The sequence below is a fragment of the Manacus candei genome, unplaced genomic scaffold (genome assembly GCF_025592945.1).
Source record: "Manacus candei isolate 608988 ecotype Guabito, Panama unplaced genomic scaffold, ASM2559294v1 h1tg000035l, whole genome shotgun sequence".
Classification (NCBI taxonomy): Eukaryota; Metazoa; Chordata; class Aves; order Passeriformes; family Pipridae; genus Manacus; species Manacus candei.
In genome coordinates, this window is record NW_026138083.1 from 2,396,495 (window position 1) to 2,424,153 (window position 27,659).

The 27,659-nt window shown below is 40.5% G+C and overlaps 2 protein-coding genes across 6 annotated transcripts in view; one reads left to right on the forward strand and one right to left on the reverse strand.

Annotated features, from left to right (window-relative positions):
• The window catches only part of VRK2 (VRK serine/threonine kinase 2), a 35,747-nt gene extending 28,069 nt beyond the window's left edge, over positions 1–7,678 (forward strand). The window contains exons 10-15 of one of the 3 annotated variants that reach the window (XM_051792882.1): positions 406–464; positions 1,603–1,784; positions 4,876–5,049; positions 5,347–5,523; positions 6,035–6,129; positions 6,885–7,020. In XM_051792882.1, the coding sequence (XP_051648842.1) occupies positions 406–464; positions 1,603–1,784; positions 4,876–5,049; positions 5,347–5,523; positions 6,035–6,109 (667 nt within the window). In that variant the 3' untranslated portion in view covers positions 6,110–6,129; positions 6,885–7,020. Of the gene's footprint in view, positions 1–405; positions 465–1,602; positions 1,785–4,875; positions 5,050–5,346; positions 5,524–6,034; positions 6,130–6,884 lie in introns of all 3 variants that reach the window. The other 2 variants (XM_051792883.1, XM_051792881.1) reach the window with 2 other exon arrangements.
• On the reverse strand, positions 7,092–27,500 carry FANCL (FA complementation group L). Of its 3 annotated transcripts, none has more exons than XM_051792894.1 (14): positions 27,342–27,500; positions 25,113–25,171; positions 24,125–24,185; positions 23,495–23,551; positions 21,849–21,946; positions 18,110–18,206; positions 15,411–15,479; positions 9,883–10,033; positions 9,232–9,315; positions 9,088–9,133; positions 8,917–8,998; positions 8,060–8,176; positions 7,706–7,777; positions 7,092–7,220 (listed from the first exon to the last, which is right to left on the reverse strand). In XM_051792894.1, the coding sequence occupies exons 1-14, from the start codon at positions 27,432–27,434 to the stop codon at positions 7,185–7,187; spliced, it is 1,122 nt and encodes a 373-aa protein (XP_051648854.1). In that variant the 5' UTR covers positions 27,435–27,500; the 3' UTR covers positions 7,092–7,184. The 3 variants fall into 3 exon arrangements, with proteins under 3 accessions (XP_051648854.1, XP_051648856.1, XP_051648855.1); XM_051792896.1 differs by having other exon boundaries at positions 23,495–23,613; positions 27,328–27,424; XM_051792895.1 differs by lacking the exon at positions 15,411–15,479.
• Between the last annotated feature and the right edge of the window lie 159 nt (positions 27,501–27,659).

Genomic DNA, 27,659 nt, shown 5'->3' on the forward strand with positions numbered 1-27,659 from the left:
GGGCAGAATGAACCTGATGCTCAATGACCAGAAGGCAGAGCAGAACTGCTGCCTGAATTTATAAAATATAAACAGGAATCATCAATTTGAAATCAGAACAAGCCATTTCGGCTCAAAGGGCTTTTCTTTTTCCTTCTAGAAAGCTTAAAACATTTGCAAAGAAAGTGCAGTTTTAGCTGCCAGCCTGGAATTAGGTAATTATGTAACTTGGTGAAACCAGCAGTGTGCAAAGGGTTAAAAACAGAGCTGAGGGGAGATGTGGGTTCAAAAGCAGTGCTGTGAATCATTAGCTATCCCGGAGGTCCACTCCCTTTGGAACTGAGACTTGCTGTCTTCCTAAATCCCAAATGAAGAATCACCTGCTCCAAACCCACATTGAATCGTTGCCCTCTCGTGTTGTTCCAGACTCCTGGATGAGCTCCCCGACTCGGTGCTGAAGTGGGGCTCCTCTGGCAGAAGCTGCAGTAAGTGTCCTGGCACCCTGCACCGGCTGCTCCTCAGCCTGGCACCGAGCACGCTCAGTGTCTCACTGGGGGGGGGGGAAGAGAAGTGGAAGGAACACAAATTTAACAAAGTCTTCAAAAATAAATAATCTTGCTCAGTCTCATCTGTGATTAGCCCATGGGGTGACATAAGGGACCTTGGCCATATGTGATCCAAGGTGTTGGGAAGCAGTGACTGTCCTGGAATCAGGAGTAGCTGTTAGTATGGAAGTAGGAAGGAACTGTCTACCAAAGGTTTATTGCTCAGAGTTTGAAAGAGCAAAAGAATGGACAGTTTGTGTCATGCTGTTTCTTCCTTCACTGAAATACAAAACTAACCCAGGGAGAACAAAGGCCAGTATCTATTTTTGATTTCTTCCCTTGTTTTCCTAGCATTTTGTATTGGAATTATTGGAATGCATTGTGTATCAGATAAAATATATTCATGGTGTGTATACGTATTTAATAAATCTTTCCTGCTGGGATTTGACTAGATGCTAATATCTGGTGTAGCACTCTAGTTTTAGGATACACTTGGGTCTTCAACTGAAGGAAAAGTTTGATCCCCCCATATGTTTTTCCTACCAGCATTACTTCTGCCCATTCAGTGGTTTCCCTGCTTTTTGAACCACTTGATGATAAAGTATTGCTGCTTTACTTTTCTAGGGTGCAATCACAAAAACAACAGTTGTATTTGAAGTTAAAAAAAAGTTGCATTTTTTCCAAAGCATTCCCAGTGTAATATCTAAGCAGATAAATAATATAGGTGACAGTAATTAATATTTAAAGGAGTACTATGATCCATCAAATGTAAAAGACTTTTTTTTTTTTTACATAGAACTATCAATATTTGTTGATATTTTGATTTTTATCCTTGGATAGCTTTCGGTGCTGTAGGAGTTAGAGGTGGGGCACTTAAGGGCTGGCTTGTTTATTATCCACGTCTGTCCTTTCCTCTTCTCATCTCAGAAAGACAAGATATTGTCAGTTCTGTGTCGGGAGTGTGTGTTCCACTGGAACTGTGGCTCCTTGTTTGGCACTGTGGGATTGGCAGCGTGTTGGGATGAACCCTCTCTGAAGTTCTGGGTGGAATTTACCCTCCAATCAATCCTCTCCACAGGTGAAGTAGCCAAGTTTTTGGCCTGTGTTTGTGGCTTAGCTTACGATGAGAAGCCCAAGTATCAAGCGCTGAAGAAAATCCTGGTGGATGGCCTGGAGTCCAGAGGGATGCGCTACGATGGCCCTCTGGAATTTTCCACGGCAGCCTGCTCAGGGAATCACTGCACTGCTAAAGCTTCCAAAGTAAGTGAGACAGCCCTGGGATTATCTCTGACATCTCCTGCTCCTCGCCTTTCCTCTGGCAGGGGAGGAAATGGTTTCAGATCCCAAAATGAGACTGACACAGCAGTTCTTTTGCCTTAAATACACCGTGCTTGTTAATTCCTGTTTCCCCTGGCTTTGCTAAAAAGTGGAATGTCAACCCTCAAGGAGGAAGAGCTGCCATGAGTCCTTTTGACCCACGGGCTCTCACATCAAAGCAGGAGGTCTGTGCAGAATGATTTACTTTCAGGATAATGGGGAAGTCAAGGACTTTGTTCACTAACATCTTGAAGACAAGCCTGAATGCCAGGTTTTTCCTTCGTCCCAGATTAAAAGCAAAGTTACCTTTATTAGTGAAAGCATTTAATTCATTTTCTCACTTTCAAACTGTTCTTTCTCATTTGCCTTCCCACTCCTGCAGCCCCAGTGTGGAGGAGGAACGACTGTGGGACAGAAACGTTCCTGGTGTGTGGGGCCATGGGCTGCACTGACACGGGATTTTAGAAGTGGCAGCTGTCCTGTGCTGTTTTCCTGTAGTACTCTAAAGTCTGAAGCTGCAAGTTAATAAAGCCCAGCCTTACTAAGAGAGGAGGGTGAGGTAATTAGAAAGTGGTGCTGGGAAATGTCAGTCCCGCTGCTCCTGCGCCGTGAAATCCCCGGATGCAGCGGCCCCGAGTGGGGCTCTGTGTGTGCAATAAGGCAGGGTCAGGGCACCAGCCATTTTTAATATTCCTGGTGAACTTTGGACCATCACAAGTGCACGTGAGCCAAGAATGCAGGATGCAAACTAATGTGACTGATAGGCTGCGAGATGAATGGTGATTCAAGTATCAGTGCACAGATGGTTCTGATTTGCTGAGTTTTGTAGCTGCTGCAACTGAAGACATAAAATATCCTTCTAGTCATAAATTAGCTCTTTGGAAGCAAAACCTTGGCACCAGAGCTTTACAACCTTCAATTAGTAGGGAAAGAAGTATTTGAATGACTGTGGTATTGACATCTGTAGGCCTGCATAGTAATCATTCCTAATAGAAGAGAATATCTGTTTGAGGGGGTTTTGCATGGCTAATTAACCACCAGTGAGAATATGTAATTTTTTCATGATCTCCTGATTGTCACCTTTCTCTCATGATACAATTACATTTTATTGTAGCAAGTGCCTCACAAACCAATTGTCAGCACTATTTACGTATTGTGGAAGGCAGAACAAAAGTTCATGTTTAATGAAAAGGCACTGGGTTTTGATCTTGGTAATTACAGATACTTATTTTAGCAATTTTATTGACTTTTCTGGTTTTATCACTTTTTTTTTTTTTTGTTAACAAAACCAAAAGCTACTTTGGTGACAGGACTTGAAGGCTAGGACGGGGTGACCACTTTGTCCTCACTCATTTAAGCAGCTTGTTTTAAGTTTGCACTGTTTTCTGAAGTGACTGGAAGCATCAGGTAGCTGTTAGCTGATTTCCAGCTGATCCTGTTGGATCTCTGTTTCACAGGAGCCTTTGATTTCTTAGTCAGATACTGAATAGTAAATCTTATTTCCTTCTTATTACCTGGCCTAAGACTTGACAGTCGGCAGCGTAAAAGATGAGCCTGACTTTCCAGGCTGCAGGAGCTGCTGCTATTTGCTATTTGCAAGTGCACAACCCCCCTGGAAAATCCCTGGATGTCAGTTCTCACCACTCCTGTGCCACAGGACTAAGTGGAATTGGTTCTGATGGCCAGGAACAAGAGCAGAATGTCTGTGTATTACTAAATCTTGGCACCTGTCACCACTTTTTCAGAGAATTCTGTGATGCTGTGTCTCACTTCTTGGAATAGCAGGAACGCCAGGATCACCTGGGTTGTACTGGAGTGTGTTCCTGCAGTTCTGCTGCTGACACGAGCCAGTTTCCTCTAACAGTCATTGCACAACAGCTGCAGAAAGGCAATTTTAGGGTTGTTCAAAGGATTTAAGGGGGACTTATTGCAAGTAGAGAGAGCAGAAAACTGAACTTTTCAGAAAATGCTGCATTTCAGGGGCCTGGTGCACTTGGTGCTGCAGTCCTGACAAAGTGCTGCATGACAGGCAGGCTCTTCCCACTGCATCTCTTCATGGCACTGTCTGGAGTGATCCCAGGTTTGATTCTTCATCTCAGCATTCCCTTTGCACTTCTGTTCACCAAACACCTCTCCCATTAAAGAGGCAGCCTAAGAATAGTGGGAGCCACTAAAACCAACCCCTGTTGCTTCACTTACTGCTAGTGAGCAGGATCTGGCTCCAGTGACCTGTGTGATTGCACCTGTACCAGTCTGGTAGAGGAAAGGAGGTGGCTGGGGGTCAGTTCCCTTCTGAAGACCAGTAAACACCTGACGGTACCAGTCAGGGGATCCTGGAGCATCAGCTCCTTGAAGAGGATTGTTTCAGAGCATGGATTTTAGGATACAGCTCCCTGGATAGTTATCTGAACCCAATCCTGGGATGACATTAAAAGCAGTGGCTACATCCTGGTTCTTTGTTCTGATTGCACACCAAACACAGGTGATAAAATACTAATTGCATTCATTCTCAAATTTGTTCACCACAGTTTTGGCTCTGGATAAATACTTTCAGCTTTTCCCCTCTGGTGAAAGTGCTGGTGTTGGGACCAAAGGAAGTGTGGTGAGACCAGCTCCCTGCTTGACTGAGCTTGTAGATACCAGATTAAAAATTAATTACATCAATAACAACCTGTAATTCCATTAGTGGGAAAGACGGTCATTTTTAGGTGTAAAATACATATTTTTTAAGTGCTTTAAGTTCTGTTTGGAAAGTGATGCAGTTGTTTAAGGTGTGTCTGTGTGGTGAAGATGATTGTTTGGGGAATCTGTGGAAATGTTGACCTGAAGTTTATTTTCTAGCATCCTTCCCAAATACATCACAACTCTACCTTGGTACTGGTTTGAGGAAAACATTTCTTGATATTTAAAATGCTGGGAAATATTCTTTGGAGAAAGAATCACTCTCATTCTGTGTTCTCGTCCTGGAGCTGGAACAGTTTTGTGTGCAATGCAGGCTTTTTTCACTATATAAAATGCTCACTGTGCATCCCAGGTTCGCCTACCAAAGCCTCCACCAAAACCAGCTCAGCCCAAGGGAAAAAAGGTGGAAGGTGGAGAAAACACCTGTCAGAACAAAGCCTGTGCTGGGGGAACAGGGACACAACTCCCAGGTGAAGAAAAGCCAAGCAAACTGAACAGGAGGCCTCACCAAGCAGAGCCTCAGCAGGTGAGGATTTGGGCACACAGCTCTCCCAGGAGTTTGCCTGCTCCCTGAGCTCCATGTCCAGCTTTTGGGGTGGGCAAGGAGGAAAAGGGCTTGAAAAAGGCCAAGTGCTCTGTCACAAACCCCAGTTAGCTGGCAGATTTTTAGTGGTTTCCAGTATTCCAAACATGAACCTCAGTCTCTTGTAGCCCAGGGGATGAGAGCCAGGAGGGCAGTACCTCACCTGGCCCACACCTGGGATAACTCTGAATGTTCCCGAGTTCCTTTCATCTCCCAGAGTTACTGTCTGTACCTCCCCAGGCTCCCTTGGCCAAGCCTTCAGCAAGAGCTGTGGAAGTGAAGGAAGGCAGGGGGCAGGAGGACAGCTCCAGCTGCCTGGGCAGGCCCCACGCCCGCCTGACGCGCCGGCAGTGCCAGGCGGAGGAGAAGCCACTGAGGTGTCACAGCACAACTGCGGAGCCCGAGCACCCACTGAAGGTGAGGGGTTGGGGTCCCCTTACAACACTCTTGGTGTCCTGAGAAGGAAAGGTCAGCTCTTCTTAAAATAAGGGTTCAAAATCCCACAAAGCCTAAACTACGTGTGTGCCAACTCAGTGTTTGCCACAAACACTAAAGGTCATAGCACTCAATTAATTAAGTTGTTAAATCTGAGGATTTCAGTAGTTAACTAACTCACCTTAAATAATATTGCTAATTTAGTGCATAAAAGGGCTGAATGAATGCTTTCAGTCTTACTCTTCAACTCTACAGGAAAAAAAAATGAAAAAAATTAATCAGTTTTAGGACAAATAATGCAGAATAATTTATATCTCAGCGATCACCCTGTGCTCCTTTTCTCTGGAGCTTCAGTATATTTTAGTGAAGGGATTCCACCCTGTTTTACCTCCATATAAAAAATAACTTGGTTAAACGAGGACAGTTTCTAACAGGCACAAAAATGCAACTTGAAAGGTAGCTTTATTATTAATCTGAAATTCTTTGCTTCAAGCAGTCTGATCATCACTGCCTGGAGACTCCGGTACAAGCTGGGAGAGGGAAGCAGAAAAAGCACAGCTGTACCTGAGAGCACCAGGCAAGACAGTGGTGAGCAGAACCATCTGGGGAGATGTTTTGGCTGCCAGCAGGGGAGGTAGAGTCTGAAAAGTCAAATTTTTCTCATTGACAAAAAAAAGCATGAGAAGAAAAAAAAGGCAGGATTCTATTAGTTTCATTTTGCAGAATTCCTCTCATGTAATTCAGCAGCTTGGTAAAGGAAAGCTGTCTAGGAAAGCACAGCCCTTGTGCTAAGGGCCAGTGGAAAAGACAGTCAAGTCTTGGTAAGTGAGAAGTGCAAGGGTGGAGTTTGGCTAAGGATGGCATTGCTGCTGGAGAGCCTAAAACCAACAGCCACCACCCTGGTCAGGGAGGACAAGCCCTGTCAGCAGGTCTGTGCTCTCTGTGATAGGTCAGGAGAAGTTCAGCTTCGCTGTGAAATGCAAAACTTACACAAATCAAAACAGCAAATCCAACTTCAGAGTCATGTCTCAGGTTCCCAGGGTAAACCTTTATTAGCCCAAAACCAAGGAAGACTGAATATATTAAAGTTTTTTGGAAACAAGTTAAAGAGAGAATAAAATTTCAGCTCTGGACCTCAGTAGTAAATATAGACTATGTATCTTTACCCACACCTTATGTTACACACTTACTATAAAATACCCATACATCACAAATTCCAGAGGTAAGGCTCTCTAAGAACTGTATTGCTTTCTCTGGGATAACTTAAATACCCCGGAGTTTTTTCTGATTCACACCTCGCTTAATGTTAACAACTTCATTACTACTCTTCTTTTCCTCTGCAGAAAGACAGTGCAAGAGATGTGTCACCCTTTGACCCCTACAGGATACTCTCAGAGTCCCGAAAGAAATACGATCACCTGCTCAGTGCAGTGCGTGCAGTGCCATCCCAGGCTGGCCCTGACACCGCTCGCCCTTCCATGGCTGTTGTGTTCAGGTTGGCCTTCACTGACCAAACGTACCCCTACACTGCAGCTGTGCTGGTGCTCCTGCTGCTCATTGTACTGTCCTTGTATCTGCTGTGATGTTGCTGCTTTGGTGTCTCCAGTGTAAGTGCAGTGGGGTTCCCACCACACAGTTTTTCCTCAGAGTTTCTTCGTTGAAGATTTCAGCGTCAGGGGCTTGAAAAAGAAGTTTTAAATAATGCAGTCAGTACATACCTTGTGCAGGCACGTTCTCTTAAACCTTCCAGATCTGCACTAGTAGTTATGGATGCACTGAACTATTTGTGCTGCTTTCTGTTGCAAATGTTGGGATTCTTTTCAGTGTGTTTTTTTTAAACTGGACCTTTGTTACAGCAACAGTAAAAATGTCATAAAAGTACAACCGAGTGTGATCTTTAATCACTCTGGCACTAGTGTGTTGTGACTGGTGTGGGGCTGCCTTTATACCGTGTGAGAAAACCTTTTGTTAAACACTGATGCATTAAATGCATGGGAATTTAGTTTACTCCAATGTGTAAAGAGAAGACAGAATTTGTGGCTACTATTTTAAAAAAGAGAATGGAAGGTTAACTTTGATGAAAGGTTAACTTTGCTACTGGCTTTGCCTTTTCCTGAGCTCCCACACACCCTTTAGTTCACTCCTATTCCTTGGATTTCCTTACCTTATTGCAGTAGGGACATTCGCCAAAGATGACATTAAAACTCTGCCTGCTGGTAGGAAGGCCTTGTAGCCACTGCAACACAAGGAAGGGGGTTAAAATGCACATTGGTTTCACATCAGATTTAAGAACCATCTATTTATTACCAGGGTTCAGCTGATGAACATCTGACACAGTGCACTGAAAGTCAGAGGGGGCAGAGCCTATGTAGGAACTGGGGGTGAGAGGGCAAGTGGAAGCACAGTGACTGTGGTAACGCCCCTGATGGGATTTTGCTTCACCTGGAATTGAAGTGGGCAATGGTTGTTTTCTAAACCCTGCCAGTTCCTGAGCAGTTGGTGCCATTAACTGCTTTACCTCATAGAGACAAGCCTGGTGGAAGGGCTGTCCACAGCGGGGCTCGTCGCACACTTGGTCGGGAGCGGCGCCGTCCAGGCGATAGGCATAGCAGATCCCACAGTCCTTGGCAAAGTCCTGCAACACAGCAGGGTTTGTCACAGAGCAGCTGGAAGGGACCAGGGGCTGCTAACAGGGCAAACAGGCTCATCTCTGTTCTTGCTTTTGCCTTCTCTGTTAGCTAGAACCACTGTTCTTGCCTTCAGTATAGAAATGGTTGTGCCACAATGACAGAGTAACACTGGTTCCCAGATGCACAAGACAAGCTTTTTCATACCTTGGACCCATTTTTTTTATCAACCACGATGATTTGTCATTGCATTTCACCATTAGACACAAGCCCTCAGTCAGATCTTAATTTAGAAGTTTCACAAGTGAAAGCCAAGCTCGTAATCCAGCGTTAAAGCATTGTCAAAAATTAATTCCCAGTTTTGTTTGAAATGCACCAGTATTTGGATGGCCTCTTGTCCCCTCTAGGCAGCTCTACCTAATTAGAACCAAAGTCATCAACATCCATAACAGAATGTTTGGATTGTCCACATCTCATTAGCTACTCTGGAACTTCCTCTTTCCCTTTTAACAGTGGAGCCTCTTATTAATGGCCTCTGTGCTAGGAAGGCCACAGGGAAGTGTGCACCTCTAATCAAAGGTTAACAAGCTCTGACAACTGTTGCTTGAAGTTCAGAAGTCCTTGTGACAATATATTAATCCAATTACCCCTCTTCTAAGTCCCTTATTTTTCCTGGCTGTTACAGAGTGACCATTTAAATGTCCCTTATTCAGAAATAACAACTGATCATTAAAGAAAAGCAACTCACGCTTTTTTCCAACACCGCCCGAGATGGAAACTCAATTTCTAGGAGGTCTTTCAAGTTTTGTAACAAACTGATTTCTGGATCCCTGTGGGTGGGAGAGAGGGAGAAAAAATTCCACACCAGGAATGGCAAACACCATTTCAGCTCCAAGCCTGTTTCACTACAGACACTCACCACAAGTGCATGTTGTTGTTGAGCTTAGTCCTCAGAGGGGCCACTGCTGCAAACCAGGGACAGAACAATCACATCACCCCACTGAACATCCCACATTTCAGGCAGGGCTTGGACTGACGAAACAAGTGGGGTCTGCTGCCTTACCATGATCTGCTCCAAGGAAATAACACTCTGGAAGCATGTTTGGATGGCGAGGATCTACCTCCACGTTCACAGAGACGTTGTTCCCTGCAATGAGAAAGCAGGGAAGGCCATGGGGAAGGTTTGCAGTCAAATATTAGAAAATGGAAACATTTTTAAGGGTTGTTTAAAATTGGTTAAATCAGCCTGGGTTTCACTATGACAAATAATAAAAAAGTTGGGAGGTATCCAAATGAATTGTAGAAAACATCAGTATATATGAAATATTTGCATTTCAATGGACTGTAATTCAAAATAGCAACTGATTAAAAAAACCTGCCAGGCTTGCATTTCTTTTAGACTAGTCTTAACATTTCTGAATAATCAGACTCAAGCTAGATGACTAAACCCATTGGAAATCATAGCAGCACTTTAAAGGTAGCAGAGATATAACTTATTAATTCATCATTATCTTTTACAGCCAAAAAGAGAAGCCTAAGGACACTATTAAGCAGTGACAGTCAGTCCCCTGCCCAGCACACCTGGGCTGAGCCAGCAACGCTGGGTTTTCAAACAGCAAAGTGCAAAGTGAATCTTTTTAATACACAAAATAAGAGTTGTGTCTTTGGGTTTTTACCTCTCCAATCCACTGTATCCCTCCCAACCTTTTCCTACCTATTGCAATCCTCCTGGCTGTGGCACTCCGGGTGGGATTCTCCGGCTCAAGCACCCACGTCTTCCCATCGACTTCATCCAGCGCATCCCAGAATTCTTTCAGTGACTCCAGTGCTGCCAGGAACTGGTTGTAAATGTCTAGTAAGGAGTTCTAAGAAAAGGAAACAAATTTCCTATGGTTTCCATCTATGGCCAGAGAGAATATTTAAAAAACAAACTGTAGGTCGTTGAAGGAGTGTTCAAATCCATGTGTGTGTCCCAGTGTATCCTGGTAGCAGAAAACATGGAAGCTCACTGGGGTTTTAGCTGAAACAACACAGGGAAAGCTGTACCCTGAGCACAAACACTTCACTCCTGGTAGTTCTAACATGTGCTGTACATACATCATGCCTGGATTTGATAGTGGTTTATACTCCTTTTTTAAAAAGCTGGGAGGAGCTATTAATTTACATTGTAACTTTAAAAAAACAACTCTAAAATTACAGTAAAATCATCCTTTATCCTCATTATCATCACTGTATTATTATTAACTTTGACATTCTGATATTTAGTCTCTACTTGAGCTGAGCACCACAACAGTGTTTCCCAACAGAACTACAAAGACATACCCACAGAACCAAAGGAGCTTGTTTATTTTTTTAAAAAATATCACTTACCATCATCATAATTATCTCAAAATCAAGCAGTATAAAAAAACAGGTGCTTAACATCAGATTTCAAACCATGTAAATAAGGCAAGAGGAGGAGAAACTATCTAATAATCAGAGGATTATACTTTGGGGATTTCAATATTTGAGAGTGGATTACATGGAATCAGAAAAATCTTTCATTAGACAGGACAATATACAGGACAATGCAAAAGAAACCCTTTAAATTATAAAAAAGAAGTAACTATTTCTACAAGGAAAGGCTTCTGCAAGGGGAGAAAACACTTGGTGGTCAAGTGAAGCCCTTTGCAGGTGCCCAGAGAGAGCCAGATTTCAGATATCTTGGGGTCCAAAAGAAAAAGCAAATTAAATGTTCTGTTCTCAGAGGGGTATTTTTCTATAAATAAAACAAAATATAGAGGGAATGGTTTCCTTTAATCTGCAGTGATTTTGTTCTTTCTTTCTCACCTGGACAAAGAGAAGCAAATTATCTGAGCGTTCTGAGATGAAGAAATAGGCTTTTTCTCTGTAATAACTTTTTATATTTGGTGATACATATTTTAGAAAGAAATGGCACAGCTTAGAAATAAAATGCTACATTTTTTCCTGCTGTTATTAAATTATATTAGAGTAGGAAAGCACCTAAGCAGAAAAGTGTGAACACTGCCAATCTCCAAATGTAATGCTTATTATCTTTAAAAGCATTTTGTTACTTTTATAATACCTGAAGTGATATAATAGTGTCAGTCACTTAACCACATCTTAGAGTATGGTATCTTCATCTTAAGTACTATTATTTCCAGTATTTTAATAATTTTCACACAGTCCTGAAATGTGATCTTTTGTGCTCTGATGACACTTAAATTAATAGCATAATTTTCTGGTACTTGCAACAGTTGCTTTCCATTTTGATTTTTTACATTTTTCTATATCACATACAGATAAATCCTCTAATAATCATTTTTATCTTTATCTTCCGGGAATTCAAAGGGTTTCACTAGAAAAAAGAAACATCAAGGGATTATAACCCACAGATAAGTTTTAAAATCCAATTAATTTTAATACTAATTGTAATTTTTCAATGATGTTCCTTAAAAAGGTAGTTAAATCTTTTTTTTTTATACACTGTTCATTTGATCTTATTTGCATGCTTCATTGATGTTGCCAGCTGTCTCCTGCTATAGACATAAATGCATCTATAGCTATTTGAATATATCACCTGCTTGTCATGCAAGCCATGAAAACCCCAACATTCCTTTTTATTTGATTAACAACTAATTTTTGGTCATTGCCCAACACTTTTAGAAGAGCCTGACTGTGCTTTTCTTTGGTCTCAGCTACACCAAGATGGTTGTTAATAACGTCAAGCAGCACCAACTCTTTGTTCCGTGGTCCCTTTTGTACAAATGTGTTGGAATTCGTGTGAAATATGTCAAAATTCTTTGGAAAATAAGGCAGTGATAAAGCAGACTATCAAGGCTGCTCACCCTGACCCAACAAGCACTTACAGAACCGAACTGGTTCCTTCCTAAACATTGATTTTAATGGTTCCTCAGCCAACTGTGAGCCCAAAGTTACCTCTGTGTTATGACTCCCTTTCAACCACTGGTACGGAATGGAGCACTCAGTTTGTCCAGGGAAATATTAAATCAAATATTAAATCAAATATTAGTTAAAAAGTTCTAATTAAGGTAAATACAGCACAATTGATTACAAACTATTTTTCTTAAAAAGATAAAAATGTGATCTTTTAGCTAAAATTCTTCCTAGCGTGCAATTTGCTTATCCAAAATGAAAACAACTGCAAAAGCCCCCTAATGGAAAAGGGGAAGTAGCCTAAACTAAAGGTGCTGACACCTGCTTGCCCTTCAAGAATTCACTAATAAAATATAATTTAACAAAGCCAACAGTTGTTGACTGGGAAAGGGATCACCTGTATCACCTAAAAAATCTGTGATTCTTAAGATTTGTTAGGAAACTGTTTCCCACGAACAGTAGTTTAACAATCTCCCCCCTCCTTAACACAAATCAAACCCAGAGACAGCACTGAAATCTTTATAAAGTGTCTTGTCAGCCATCTCCTATTTACAGCTGGTGTCTGTGAAGCTCCTTTGCCAAGAAAAAGCAAAATTATGAAGTGTTTTATTGTGTTTTCATCAAAATAACCAAAGAATAATCTCCTACATACACTACACCTCCTGAACCTTGTCTCACTGTTTCCTTGCCTGCTGCTGCACGACCTCATTAGTCATTAATTCCCACTCTCCTGACCTTCATGTAGCCACCCAGGTGGGCAGTGGGCAGCACAGGAAGCCCCCCCTGCCGCGAGGGCAGCGGGACAGACACCCTGAGCCTGCGGCACCACCCGTACGGCGGGGGCTAAAATTGGAGCCAGTACATCCATGTGGTTCTCCAGGAAAAGGAGAGAACAGAAATAAGTAGATGTTCTTGCACTTGTCATTGAGAAGCACTCTGCATTTATTTGGCACTTAGAGCAGGAGCAGCAGCAGCAGCATTGCCCTTGGTGCTGATTTCTTACCACTCTAAAACGTCTCCTCCGAGCCAGAATCCACTGGCTGTTGCTGCTCATGCTGTGAGACACCTGCACTGGCTACTGGGCTTGTCATGACGCACAAAACCCCACCATCTTCAGCTTGACATTGTGCAAGTTATAATTATTCATCCAAATGAATATGTCAGAGCAGCAGCAGCAGACCTCTCATCAGCGCAAAAGAAAAATACATCAAAACATTATCAACCCAGCAGGAAGACAGGGACCATAAGGAAAATTACCCATTTTTAATATGGATGCCATAAAGCCATGTCTATTATTATACAGAAGGGGAAAAAAAAAAAAAAGAAAAGAAAAAAACCCAACCACCCAACAACCCCTCAAGTTTAAAGTCCATGAGCCTGAAATAGGCAGCAGCACACGCAGGGGGTGGAAAGAAAAATCAATTACCTGAAATCTATTTATATTTTCTCTCATAGGAGTTTATATTCTAATGGTGCAGTTGCCTCGTTTTAGTTAAGCCTTGTCAGTTTATACATTAAAGAAGACCAATAAATAGTAAAATGTAAGACCTATGGGTGCCAAAACATCCCGTTATTTTATTAGAGAACAGGGATCACGTGTTCTTTTTCCCTTTTAGGAACCAAAATTTCCAGCCACTTGAGTACCAGCTGAATTCTGCTGCCAGGGGTGTTTCAGCATTATCTAAGCTTAACCCATATTTTAGCCCGGTGTGAAGGCTGCTCACTGCAATGATTTCCACACATTTGGAAAATAAACACAATTTCCACAATTACCACAGCCATTTGTTGGGTTCATGTCACCCACGCAGACAAGGTCAGTGTTCCAAAGCTCCTGGACAGCTCAAGCCCTTCTGTCAGCACAGAACACGGGCTGCTGGGATTTGGTGCAGGATTAGAGCAGCTCTCTGCAGCTGGAATTACTGTCTCGTGATTTCAAAACAGGCTCTTCAGTTACACACAAACATCTATTGTTCATGTTTTCAAACAGCCCCCAGGTAATTCTAACTGTAAAAAGAGTTTAAGCATCAGAATGTTGTATTTTTAACATTGGATTTTCCTTGGTTGTAGTGCCAATATTAATATATCCAGCCCCGTTTTTAACTTGTCAAAGGCTGCTCCATGTCATGTTCTTCAAGAACATTTTATTAAATTACAAGTCCTGCCAGTAGCTTTAAAATTACTAACAGTAAACATGGAGAAGCAGTGACTGTCAGGGATATTTGAAGTGTTGTTAATTTGAGGCAACATAAATTGCAAGGCTGTAAAATTAATAAAATACTGTTAAAACTATGTATAAAGTTTGAGGTTAGAAACAGCACTTGAAACCCTGCCCATAGTTTATGGACTCCAGTAGAATTTAAGGGAAAACCAACATCTACTTAAACTGTTCCAAACCACCCCAGAGAACCAAAACCTAAATTTGCACGTGAAACTAAATATATTTTCATTTGCAATGCTTGATTCTTGCAGTTGTTTGCTCAAGCTCCCAATATTAGAGGGAGGGGGACACACAGAGCCTTGAGCTTTGCAGTCAAAATTATATGCCCAGCTTAAACCCCTCCTGCTGCAACCTTCCAGCCAGGAAATTTAGTACCAAGACAGGCTTTATTGCTGGGGAGAAATCCTTGTGAGAGTTGGAATTAGCAGATGCAATCATTTATGTAAAATCTATTTTCCTGAATTAAGTGAAATTAAACATCAACTATTTTCTAGATGTAATTCAAATTAACTTACATCTAAGTGGTCACATAAAATTCATTTAATAAAGTACACATGATTTATTCAGGAAAAAAGGTACATGAAATAATGTGAGAGACTAAAAAATGACAATGGCTTGTGGTTCTTTATAGTAACAATACCAGTCAAAATAAGAAATCAGAATTCCACTAAATACTTCCCTGTTTTGATTATAACTGGATTATAAGTTTTATTATGTTATGAAAACTCTATAGGATAACCAAGTGGGGGACTGCCTTTTTTTAATGTCTGTCAACTTTAGAGGGTGCTTCTTTCCTAAAAGACAATAGTTTTTCATGCATTTCACTTCATTTTCCCTTTCCCAATGTAATTCCTAAAGAAATTTCAGCCCTATGAACAGCTTAAAAAAACCCAGCCAGTGTGAGTGCAAAGATACAACATGCAAAGTATATCTCCATGGCAAGGAAGAGATTTCAGATGCTCTGATCAGGAATGCAGAGTTCAGTGTTCTTACATTTTCCTGGGCATGCAGAGAAATAAAATGCACACGGGGAGAAAAGCTGGAGTTAAAAAATAAAGCCCAACCCCTCGTCACCACCTCCCCACTGCACATGTTAGCAAAGAAAAGCTGCCCAGTCCAGCAGGTACCTGTGGCATCCAGGAAATGGCAAACTGAACAGGAAAATCCACGAGGCAATCTGGTGGTTCTGTGGGATACTGAGGGAGGGAAAGAAAATACAGTTTTTTCGTTTCTTTTTTTTTTTTCCTTAGTGATTTAAAGTCAGACTGATACTCAGCTGCCAAATTTGATAACAAAATACAAGCACTTCAAGCATCTTGAGGACCTGGCTTTGAGAGGAAACAGTATGTAAAGCATTTTCAGAAATAGTTAAGAATGTTAATTATCATTTAAAGAAGAACTCTACATGTAAATGCTTTTAGTAAAGACAAGAGAATCACAGTTTTTTGTGTTCAGTGGTCACAAGGACATATTCAAAAAACCTTAAGGCAAAAAACATCAATTTTTTTTATTTTAATTTCTCCTCAATTGCCTGTGCTGGGATAGGAAAATATAGAAACCTAAAAAACCCTTTCACGAATCAACAACTACTTTCCATTTAAACTAAACTATTTGCTCTGATTGGCAAAATTTTATTTTTTGAAACTGAAAGTAATCTGAGTAAGCACAAAACCATTTAAAAAGAGTTAAGTGAACATACACCCGAAATCAAAACAAGCCCTCAGTCCAAATTAAAATATATCTGAGAAAAAAAAAGCTGTATTAAAAAACCTTAAGTTATAAAAGGTTTGATAACTCCAATCAGAGCATATCAATGACATCTTAGGTTATTAGTTACAATCAAATGTGTATGTCAGAAATCATGCTATTATTCTTTAGAACAATTTAAGCTATTAATAAACAAAATACTTATACTGGATTTCTAAGCATGCAACTAACTTCATCTAGAGAAAGCATTTTCAGAACCCTTGCCAAATCATTCAGATAATTACCAAAGTGTCTTAATTACTACATGGCATGCAAATCCTTGCAGTGGCCTGTTTGAATCCTTGGGGTCTGAAAGGCTCCCACACTAACCTTAATCAAAGAAAGAGCATAACAAAAATACCCACACTTTCATTAAAGCAGGTTATCAAAAGAAATTCCTTAAAATAAATACTTCAGCCGAGTCTTTTCAAATGTATTAGATAGGTGCATGAAGGAAAAATCAAACCCCCAGGTCACCAAACCCACATTTCACATACAAATTTTGTCTGGCAAGTTTAAATGCCAGACCTGGTTTAAAAAGGACAAGCGATCGATCCCTCATCACAACAAACACTTGGAAACAAAACAAAAACAAGAAAAGAGAAAAGAGATGGATGATTACTTGTTTAAACAGACAAGTCAGATAATCTGGTCCTTTTATTACATATATCCTTAGTTGTTAGATGGTCCTTTCTTCTGCTAGGAGGAGCAGCCAGATATTTTACAATAAAGAAAACACCAGTTTTTACAAGGACATAAAATGGGAATCTCCATTCTCCCTGAGGACAAGGATAAGTTGAAGAGAACCAACGTAAGTGTCACAGTGTTTGACCATGGCTTGGTAGAAAGGAGCATTGCACTGTATTTTTTTCTTCACTTTTTTACTTCCAAATAGTTAAAACACTTTACTTCTGTTGTCACAAGAGCAGGTAAACCTTTGAGGCAACAGGCTGCACCTAATTTCTAGTGTCACATTCAGTGTGGGAGAGCAGCTCCCCTATAAACAACACAGGCTGGTGACTCTTGTTGAACACTAAATAGACCATAATTGTACTTCCTGATGGATTTTTTTCCATAAATGTATTTAATAATGGACTGACTAGCAAATTAATTATGCATTCATTACCCTGTGCATGTAGGATAATTCTACTCTTTTTAAAAATCCACTTGAGCAACCCTTGATTCCCAAACAGTTCTTTTTCCATAGGCTCCTTTTCCCCCTCGAAGGTAAAATTAGCTCATCTTATGTAAGAGTAAAGAACTCATGGTATTTAAAGAAATATGGGATGCTTGTGAAAGTGAAATCTAATCCTACAATGGGCACTCCTCATGCCTCCAAGATTATTACTCCAGAGGATGTACCAAGGATAGTCCCAAACAACAACATTCAGACACTTTTGGATCCACTTTTTCCCCTGGACTGATTTTCTGGAGACAGACAACAGCTCTTGCCATGCAATTGTCACCACACAGCCTGGACAGTCACAGCCTCAGATGAGAGATTTATGCCTTGAAATGAGACATTCTATGAAGAAACGTTGCAATTCGAGTTCAGTGCAAAGTACCAGGAAGAATTAAGATCTTTTTGTCCCTGCACACACCATGGATTTGATTTGCAAGTGCTGTCAAAATTAGGCAATTATTTAGACTAAAAAGAAATCATTTTTCTGACTGAATTCTGCAGTCAGTTTTTCATAAATCTTTACATCTAGAGCTTTAAAAGTAGGACTTGTTAATGAACAACCCAACATCCTCTAATTCATGTGCTGTGCACGGTCTCTGGGTGGAGTGATAATGAAGGAAAGTCTCCCAGATGGCTTTGTCTGTAATCCAGCAAAATGATTGCAATATCATAAAGTGTTTTTCATGGGATGCACAGTTGCATCTTGCAGACAACCATAATGCAACATTAATTTTAAATATAGTTAAAGTCTGAAAACTCCCTATAAAAAAATTTCTCAACTATTACTTTGCAGAACAGACACACTAACAAACAAACCAACTCTCTAAAACAGTTAAGAATCAAGAAAACCCATTTATTTCAAGGAAGCCTGAAGGTGCTTCTCCCACATAAATTTACCTTTGCATTTAACTTGAGAGTGATGAGATGCTGTCGACCACAAGAGTCTTCAGCTTTTAACTTGACTGTGGTAAGCCCAGTGTCCACATATGCAACTCTGGAAGAGAAAGGAAACTCTTGGAGCCTGGGAAGAAGTGCAGCTTGAGAGGTGTGCAGTGATTAGTGTGTTACAAATATTAATCAGAGAAGTCCTCCATGCCAGGCAGTTGAGCTGCTGCAGATTTACTGCTGTTAATGCACCAGGCTGGTGCTTAATGCAGCCATATATCTGGGGGTTATTTACAGGCAGTGTCAGGCTCACGCTGTGGTCAGTGAGCACCGCGTCGCAGTTTTCCATCACTGGAACCTTTGACACACACAGCATGTTCCTGTCAGCCTCTACTTATGTACACATTAAACTTCCTGTCAACTCTTTGATCCATTTCTGCACTTTCTTACTCGAGGAGACTTTTATGCTCTTGATTTGCTTTGCTCCTCCACGGAGTTCTCTTTTATTATCAATACTGTTACTGGGGGAAATTCAGTGGGTATCGGTTCATATTCTGAAATTGATTTTCCGCAGGAAATAAGAGCCCAAACAGGTACAAAATGAGTTATTTATGATGATTTGCCTTCGTTTCATGACAGCTTTACACTGTATTCATGTACCCTAGCAAGCAGCAAGTAGATACTAAATGTAAATAAGTTTTAAAACTTCTGCCATAATCACTGAGTCTTTGGTTAGGATGGCACTGATCTGTGCTTCCCACCACAATGAAGATGGATACAACTGTAAAACACATTGTTCTCTAGAAATGGATTCTGCTGAGTAGCTTCAGCAACTGCCAGAAAGGTTCAAACTTCTCCATATACTTAGCAGTAAACTGGACATGTGGGTATTCTGGCATTTTTACTATGTCATTCTTGTGTAAAGATAAAAAGCAGTGCAAGATAATTGCCCAACTTATCACCCAGACTGATGGAGAGGCCTATCAGAGTTCAAAGAGCGCATTTCTTGCTGGCCTAAGTTACATTTATTTTTTTAAACCATTACACATTACAGACCAGTCACACAATTCTCTCCAGTGAAACTGGAAAGGAGTTGTAGAAGCTTGTACAAAAAAAAGGAGATGTACATCAAAGGGTGGGCACAGCCTTAGAAGGAAGTGAAAAGAAAATACCTCAGTATGAGGGAACCAAAAAATCCAGATGGAAAAAGCAATAGTAGTAGTAAGAGAGGAAGGAGAGATACTATTTCATGTTTAATCCTGATTAATGCAATATTAAAGAGTCCTACAGATTTCTGTATTTGTGTTGAAAGAAAGACATATCTCAACAGAAGTGTAGCTCAATTGTAGTCAAACTTGATATTGGAACATTCTTCCTCCAACTGGGAAAAAAAAAATCATTACTCCCACTTTGCTCCAACTTTACCTCAAAATTGAATCACAGAGGTTTAGAAAGACAAGAAACTACCTTGCATCTGCTGTTGCCTGGGGTGGGGAATTCCTGAAGCATCAGTTAAGGCACAGCTTGGATACTGTGGTGGAACACACAGCAGTGCCCAGAACAAAGCCCAGCTGGTGCCTGCAGCATGGGGAGGCTCCACCCCGAAGGAGAACAGAAACATTAAGGGGATGCTGTCAAAGTGTTTGGGATTTTAAATTATCTCTTCTGCCATTCATCTTGTTTGGCTCACTCCATTCTTTATGTATAAGAAAAGTATAGGTTATTTTAGTTTAAAATCAAACATTTTGTAGTTTCTTATTCTGCATCAGGTGGGAGGGAACCAGATTAAAAATTAGTTTTATTTCTTAGCCAGCAATGGACATACATATCCTAATATTTCTGAAATCCTTAAGGGTTCAGTACATTCATAATTAGTTTAGCAACCTGACAACCTCTAGAATAAATATATATACTAGTGTGCACACATATATATTTTAAAATATATTAAAATACAGTGAGAATATGTTCACTCATATTTGTAAAGAATCTTCAAATTCAGTTTTATTGACAGCAGACAAACTTAAAAAAAAAAAAAGCAAGCATTTGGAGAAGGTGCTCAGAGCACTAATAATGGCTGCCTGGTTAATTATTTATAGAGGGATGCATCCAAGTTGTGTCCATTTTCCAATTTTTAACTTATTTATAGATTTAAAATTCCAGTTCCATAGGACTGGAGAAAGTTGGACAATGCTGTAAAAGTCCTATAAACTTCTTCCCATGATTGTATAAACACAGAAGGAGTTGTTTACATAGGTGACATTTCAGTTATACAAACTTTTGTTCCTCTCTAGGATCCATCATGTCATCATTTGATATCAGTGAAATTCGAGCTGAGTATGGCACAACCACATATTAACAATGGAAATCACTGAAAGAAACTTCAGCTGATTTAACAAGGATGTTTTAACTCTTTAAATGAAAGTAGGCCTTCAAAGCAAACTCCTACTTCATGTTAATCACGTGTTATTTGTGATTAACACGTTTATCATGTTATTTATATGCAAATCAAGTGGGAAAACTCAAAACTGTTCTCACACCTAAGGCTTCTTGATTTCATTTAGCAAAATATACACCTGTCACAGGTAAATTACCACACAGGACTAAGGGGAAAGCAGATTTGCCTCATGGAAAAGCACAAACACAGGCTTTTATTTAACTTTTATTTTACTGAAACAATAAAGTAGCTTCTCATTCAAAGCTCTGCAACATCTTAGAAAATCTTCAATCTTAACCCCTTGAAGGAAGGCCCTGCGAGATTAACTGCAAGTTATTAAAGACAGGATTCAAACATGGGGTTTTAATTCTTCCCCACACAGAGACAACTCCCTTCTTCAACCCCACCCAGGTCTCCTGGAGGTGCCAGGGGGAAGGACAGAACTCTGTCCAGTCCAGGCTCTCTGCTGGAGGAGCAAGGGGCTCAGGATCAGAGAACTCACCAGTGCTGGCAGATGTGAGGGCAGTTAAAGGCTTTCAAGTCCATAAAACAAGATTCTCTGGAGATCTTTGAAAAATCTCCACATGGCCCTTGAATACTTGATCACAATGTGTGTTCCTTCACATTCCTAGAGAAGGTTTGAGGAGAAAAACCTTGTTTTCCTCTGTAGGAGGGTGAATTAAATTTGCTCTATGAGCTCATCTGAGAGTATATGTTACTGGAATACTCTTATGAAGTTCTGGATTTACAGCTTTCCAAATTCTCCCCTCCACTCACATATTTTTTTTGGTAGATTTACCTTTCTGTGGGTTAAATATATCATATTTTTGCCTAAGGAGATCCTTTTGCTATGCAGAGCAAAATAGAACTGTTCTTTAAAAATAACTGTTCTAGTTCTAAAAAATGTATGAACTGATTTTATGAAAGCACAAAGGTACATGATGATCAACCATTGCCTGTGGGAAGAGTCAAAAAAAAGCCTTACAAAGAAAGGAAAAGAAGGGAAAAAAAGAGAACTACAAACACTAACAGTAAATATATTTACTATATCAATAGTTTATAGGTCAAGAAGAATTGATTTCTTAGTAGTAGCATCTCACCTTTCAGCTCAGTTATTCGAGACAGAAAATACACCTTCAGTTGATACAGGTTTGTTATATTTGTTTTTAATTAAAAACAAATCAACGGAGTTTTTAAAGCAAAATCAGTTTCTGAAGAGGGTAAATTAACAGAACAAGTACATTTGATATGTTCAACTCACCCAAAAGGAATGGATATGCTAAAGATAATGTTAGTGAAGAAATAAAATAAACATACTTATTCCAGCCCAGCATTTCCAGATCTCTGACAAGACAGGAGTAGTATTCTGGTGGCCGTGGTACGTGCAGGTCTTGTGTGTTCTTTAAAGCAATTTCCTGTTTAAAAGAACATTAAAAACATCATTAAGAGAGATTTCAATATTTTTGCATCTATTTAGCCATGTGATTTTTGCTATTCAATCAAAAATATTAAGCTTATGTAAAATTAACTGTACACTGCATTTGTTTTGTTATAGCCTCCAGCTAAAGCAGACAAAGAGGCTGTTTGGGAAATTACTTCAGATACTGGTAATGAAAACATCTGCAATTTAAAAAAAACCCCACAGATGTTGACAGCACAGTCTTCAGATGCAAATATCAAATGTGCTTCTTTTTCAGCTAATAAATTTGAAGTCAAGCATCTCAACTGAATGAACATTTCAAAAGAAGGTTCTATTAAGCCCACAGCTGCCTCCTGGGCTCCACAGCCACAAAAGAAGATACATCTATGAAATCCCCCATAATATATATATATATAAACTTTATACAGCAATCAAAAAATAAAATCCATTTCTCAGTTTTAACACCACAGAATCCCAAAGAATAAGTTTTGGTGCAGACAGTCATCTAGCATGTTGCAATGTCTCAAAAAGTTTTTATCAAAAAGGTAATTCCATCTTATAAAATCAAATTATGTTTCACATTTGTGAAAGTTGTGATACTTGTTCTTTGAAAGTGTTCTTAAGTTAAAATTATGCTTACAGGAGAAGTAAATTAATGAAATTTAGAATAAAATTATGAAATTAAAATAAACTGAATTGAAATAAAAATATAATTTATAATAAAACAAGTTCAACAATCATTTCTGTCCAGTTCTCCTACACTATGTTTTTACTCTCTGCACTATCTGAGGATCATCATTTTGAATGAATTATATTTTCACTGCATTCTCATTTTCTGAGTGCTTGTGTACCCAGGCAAATGGATCGGACAACTATTGTGAAATATTCCAAAGTAAACCTCCTCACTCAGTCCTATTCCAAGCAGAGCAGAGCAGCAGCACCAGGAGGGAGTTGTGTTGCTGTTTTGAAGAATACTTCTTGTGTTTTATTCCTAAAGTTAAGCTGGTTGGATGAAGGATTGGTCACCCAGAATGTTTTACTAGTAGACAAGAATTGTCTGTGTAATATTGTTAACCAAAGATTTTGCTACTCTTCAACCCCAGACTTGAAAATCTTTTAAAAGAATCAAATGCAGCCTCTGAGCTATAAAAAAAGCTCTCTGCATTTATGGGTCGAGTTGTCCCAGGTGAAAGCACCTTCAGCAATCCACTGACTGTATAAGCCTTTGTATGACTACAAGCTTTACCATCTGGACAATACCAGGAATTCCAAGAAAATCACTGTAAAGAGGATGGCTCTATATTGAGATTCCTTGCTGGGATTTCAATATTTCTATAAAAATTTCCCAAGAATACAGTCGCTTAAAATCTTAAATGATATTTATACAAATAGTCCATGAACAGCACACATACAAAATCATCTCTTCTTAAAAAAAATCTATCCATAGCCATAAATCTATCAAACAGTAACCTGCAAACCAACGAGAGTGAAACCCAAAGCTCTCAGAACATCCCACCTCCCACAAATGTATTTTGTCACCTACCAAAACAGTTCTCAGCTCCACCATAAAACTGACAAGATCTGGGCAGCTGTGGAGCCTCTGGAGGAAACACAGCATTAGTTCATTTTCTTCAACTCATAACTTGTAGTAGTTCAGTCCAACTTTGTAGTATTGTCAAATCAACAAAGAAAAAAAAAAACCAACTGTATATCACAAGTTTAAATATTTCAATTACAGAGCAGATCTCCCAGAGCACGGGAAACTTTACTGAAAGAATCTTTACTTGACTGTATACAACACAGGGTGAACCAGGCCTATCAATAATTAACATGAATTCTCTTCTTCGCATTATGAACAACTTGTAAAAAAATTAATATATATAAAAAAGACAAACTCTTGTTTTTAATTGAGAGATTAAAGAAAAATTCCAGTAAAATGTCAGCAGTCATTTATTAAAAATTGTTCTAGCTCAATCTTGAAAAAAAGAATAAAGCTTGAATAAAAATAAATATTTACTAAATTCTCAGGCACTTGAAAATAAATCTTGGCTACACAATGAAATGAGGGTTCTTTAACACTTTTAGAATAGCTGTATGAGCATAACCTCTTCAGAAACATTATAAATATACACTTAAGAATGTATTTGAAAGAAATGGTTTTGAACTTGTATACCTGCTTTAAAATATGCTGATATCGATGCAGTATCTTCTTCAGACTCCAGCTGCACTCTATCCTGGACAAACAGTAATTTATATAAATTTTAAATTCACAGTATAGGATTTTTAAAAGAGAGCAGAAAACCTGCTGCACACAACAGCACAACAGTTTTCCTCAAAAAAAACCAAAGGAAGTAAACAATACTTCAAAACTGCGTTGAGTTTCTTGTTCAAAGTTACTTAAAACTTCCAAATGTCACTATCCCAAAGCCCATTAAAAATTAAGCATTTACCTGCAAAGCCTGTTCTTTGCTGGAGACAACAACATAATTCTTGCAAGCTACTGTGCCGTCATAAAACACACTAATATTTAAAAGTGATAACCTGGAAATGTCAAAGTTACCTATAATGCAGTTTTAATTACCCAACCTCGACTGCAATAAAGCCCTGGAACACCCCATCTGCTCACAGTTCAGAGCGGGCTGGCCCGGGCAGGAGTGTGGAATACAAAGGTAAAGGCTAATCCATGGATGTGGATTAGCTCCTTCCACCCCCCTTCCCACACACTGCTGTGATAAACAGTAATAAGAGCAGAGCTTTTAGAGAAAAGTTGGGTAGTGCAAATTAACACACAACCAGGAAAGAGAAAATAAGTACAATTTTGCACTGAATTCTCTGTTTCCCAAACTATGACATATAAACAATCTAAGTGACCGTTTTTTCCCAAATACGTTGCTTCACATGTAAATACAACCAATTAATTGCAACAAGTTTCAAAGTTAATTAACAACAAAATATATTGATATAGGCAATGTTTATTGTCAGCATTTATTAACACTGATGCTGTGCAGTTTTGTTGCAAAGCTAAGTTGAAACCAGTAAGAATTAATTAATAACACTGATATTGGAGGAAAGAATGATTCACGTGCATGTCCATCATTGCTTCTATCAAAATAAACTTTGTTATATCACACTTACAAATTGCTTTTGTAAAACTCTCTCACCTTGCATTTTTCACTTGCAAATCCTCTGGTAACAACACCCTGATGTGGAAATCTCTACCCTTGAAAAGAAACAGTTAATAGGAAGGTCAGCAAAGAAAAACATTAGAGGCTTCTGGGAAGTGTTCCCCATCAGATCAGCTACTAAGCAAGAAACTTTGTCTTATCTGATTTTCAGGAACATTATTCGGAATTTCTTTATTTAGGGATAAAAAGAAGCATGAATGACAGATACAAGTAATGCAGATTTTAATTCTGAAGTTGAAACACTCTTGATGTTTAATTCACAATATTCAGTAAAAACTCTTCAGAACATCACATCTCATAAAGCAGAAATAACACCTTTCAGAAGAAAAATAAACATTATCTAAATCTGGACAAAACCAAAAAACATAATTTAATCTAAGTCATGCTGCACTACATGAAAGTCTGTCTTCAACTCAACTAAAAGACAAAACAGACTCATGTCATAAAAGTACTACAGTAAAAAGAAACTTGGGCACTGATCCACAGCACATTCCAGCGAGGTTTTAGAAACTGTAAACAAGAACAGTCCCAAGCACATGAATGAATTTTTTTTCCTCTTAGTGCAATCCATAGGAGGCAGCTCCCAAATGCCACCCACTTGTGTTTTCAGTCCCCCTTGAGATCTTCCTTCTACTTTCTTATGGGATGATCAAACTAAAACTGGCACCAAGAAGGTTTGTGAGTAGGCTCAGCTCCTCCCTGAAGCAAAGAGGGCAGATAACTCATGTCAAAACTTTAATTCCAGATGCTGTTCCAGCTCAGCACACTTTGAAGTATGGAGTGCTGGGTCCCCAGCACAAGAAAGGTTTGGACATACTGGAGTAAGTTCAGTGAGGAGATATGAAGGTGATTTATAGCTCAAAACACCTCTGACACCAGCAGAGCCTGAGGGAGCTGGGACTGGTTAGCCTGGAGAAAAGAAGGATCAGGGAAGGATCCTGTCAGTGAGTACAAATACCTAGTGGAGGAGCAATAAAAAAGTTATAGCCAGATCTGAGTGACACACACTGACAGGATGAGAGGTGATGGATATAAACTGAAATACACGACATTTCACCCAAATGCAATGGAAAAAACCCAGTAACTATGAGAGGAGTCAAAGACTAGAACAGGCCATCCAAGAGGTTGCACAGTCTCTGTGCTTGGAGAATTTCACAACCTGATTGCAAATGGTCCTGAGCTCCAGGTGATCCTGGCAGAGGAACTCCAGAGGTTCCTTTCAACCTCAGTGTTTCTGTGATGCTCATGAGGAAAAAAGCAAGGTCCCTGTTTCAGGGCTGAATAGAGCCCACTCACCAGCAACACCAGTTGCTTCTAAAGGTGATGTTTAGTGTAAGCCTAATTTAAGTATATAACCTCAGACATTACGGCCTTAGCACTCACTAAAAATCACCTCTGAGAACACACAATCACACCTGTATCTTAACCTTGCCATTAATTCCAGGATGAATTGTAACACACAGAGCACTTCAAAAGCCGCAGTTGTCAAAGTAATGCAAACATAAGCACACCTTTGCACATGTCTAGTGAAACTTGAATAAAAAAAATCACCCGAAACCCTTTGGATTTTGACCACAAAACTGCAATTCTGACCACGCGAGTGTGACACAGCCCACATCTTTTGACTTTTACTTATTTTTAGAGGAAGAGAAAAACACACTACTTCTAAATTAAAACACGCCTGTTCAGAGCTGCGTCTGTGTGATGCTTCAGCGCTCCAGGGCTGCCGGGTCACCGCACAGTGCCTGCGATGGCAGAGCTGTGCTGAGAGCACCCCTCTGCCCTGCCTCAGGAGCTGTTCTGCTCCCTGCACCGCCTTTACCACATCCTGAGGGACCATGCCGCCGCTTCAGCTGAAGCCTCACAAGCTAAGTGAAAGCAAAACACCCACAGTCAGACGTTTGCGTCAACTTTTACCACAGGCCGCGGGCACATTCAACGTGCCCCAAAAACATCTTCTGGCAGCGCAACAAATCCAGCCCGGGAGGTACCAGGGAGCCATTTTCCGGGCAAACCCGGGAATCTATCTAAGTAAAAATACTGTAATATCAGGGACGGCAGGGAAACGGCATTTCCAGACCCACATTCCCAGCGGCTCGGCCGAGAAGCCGCCAGCCCTTGGCACGGCGGGAAGCGCTGCCCCCTCAGACGCGGCGGGGCGCGAAGCGCCCCCCTCCACCCCGCCTCACACCTGGGCCGCGGTACCTGGGCGGTGACGAAGCCCTCGTAGGCGGTTCCCCGGCGGTTCTGAGGCAGCAGCAGCGGGAATTGCCGGAGCAGCGCCCGCGATCCCGCCATGTTCCCGCCCGGCGCCGCCGCCGTTCGAACGCGAGGCCCCGCCCGCGGCGGCGGGCGGCGCACGCGCCTGAGGGGACGGGAGGGCGGGGCGGGCCCGTGAGGGGAGGAGCGGGAACCTGAGGGGGAGCGAAGCCCGAAAGGGGCGCACCTGAGGGGAGGAGCGCACCTGAGGGTAGCGCGCCTAAAAGGACGGCACCTGAGGGGAGGCGCACCTGAAGGGGGGGC

Coding starts and splice junctions, on each gene's coding strand:
- FANCL (XM_051792894.1), bottom strand. CDS start 27,434: ATGGCGGGATCGCGGGCGCTGCTCCGGCAATTCCCGCTGCTGCTGCCT. Junction 18,207..21,848: donor GAAATGCTGGGCTGGAATAA/GTATGTTTATTT, acceptor TTTCTCTTCCAG/AGTTGCATATGTGGACACTG. Junction 10,034..15,410: donor CCATTTCCTGGATGCCACAG/GTACCTGCTGGA, acceptor TCCTTTTCTTAG/AACTCCTTACTAGACATTTA.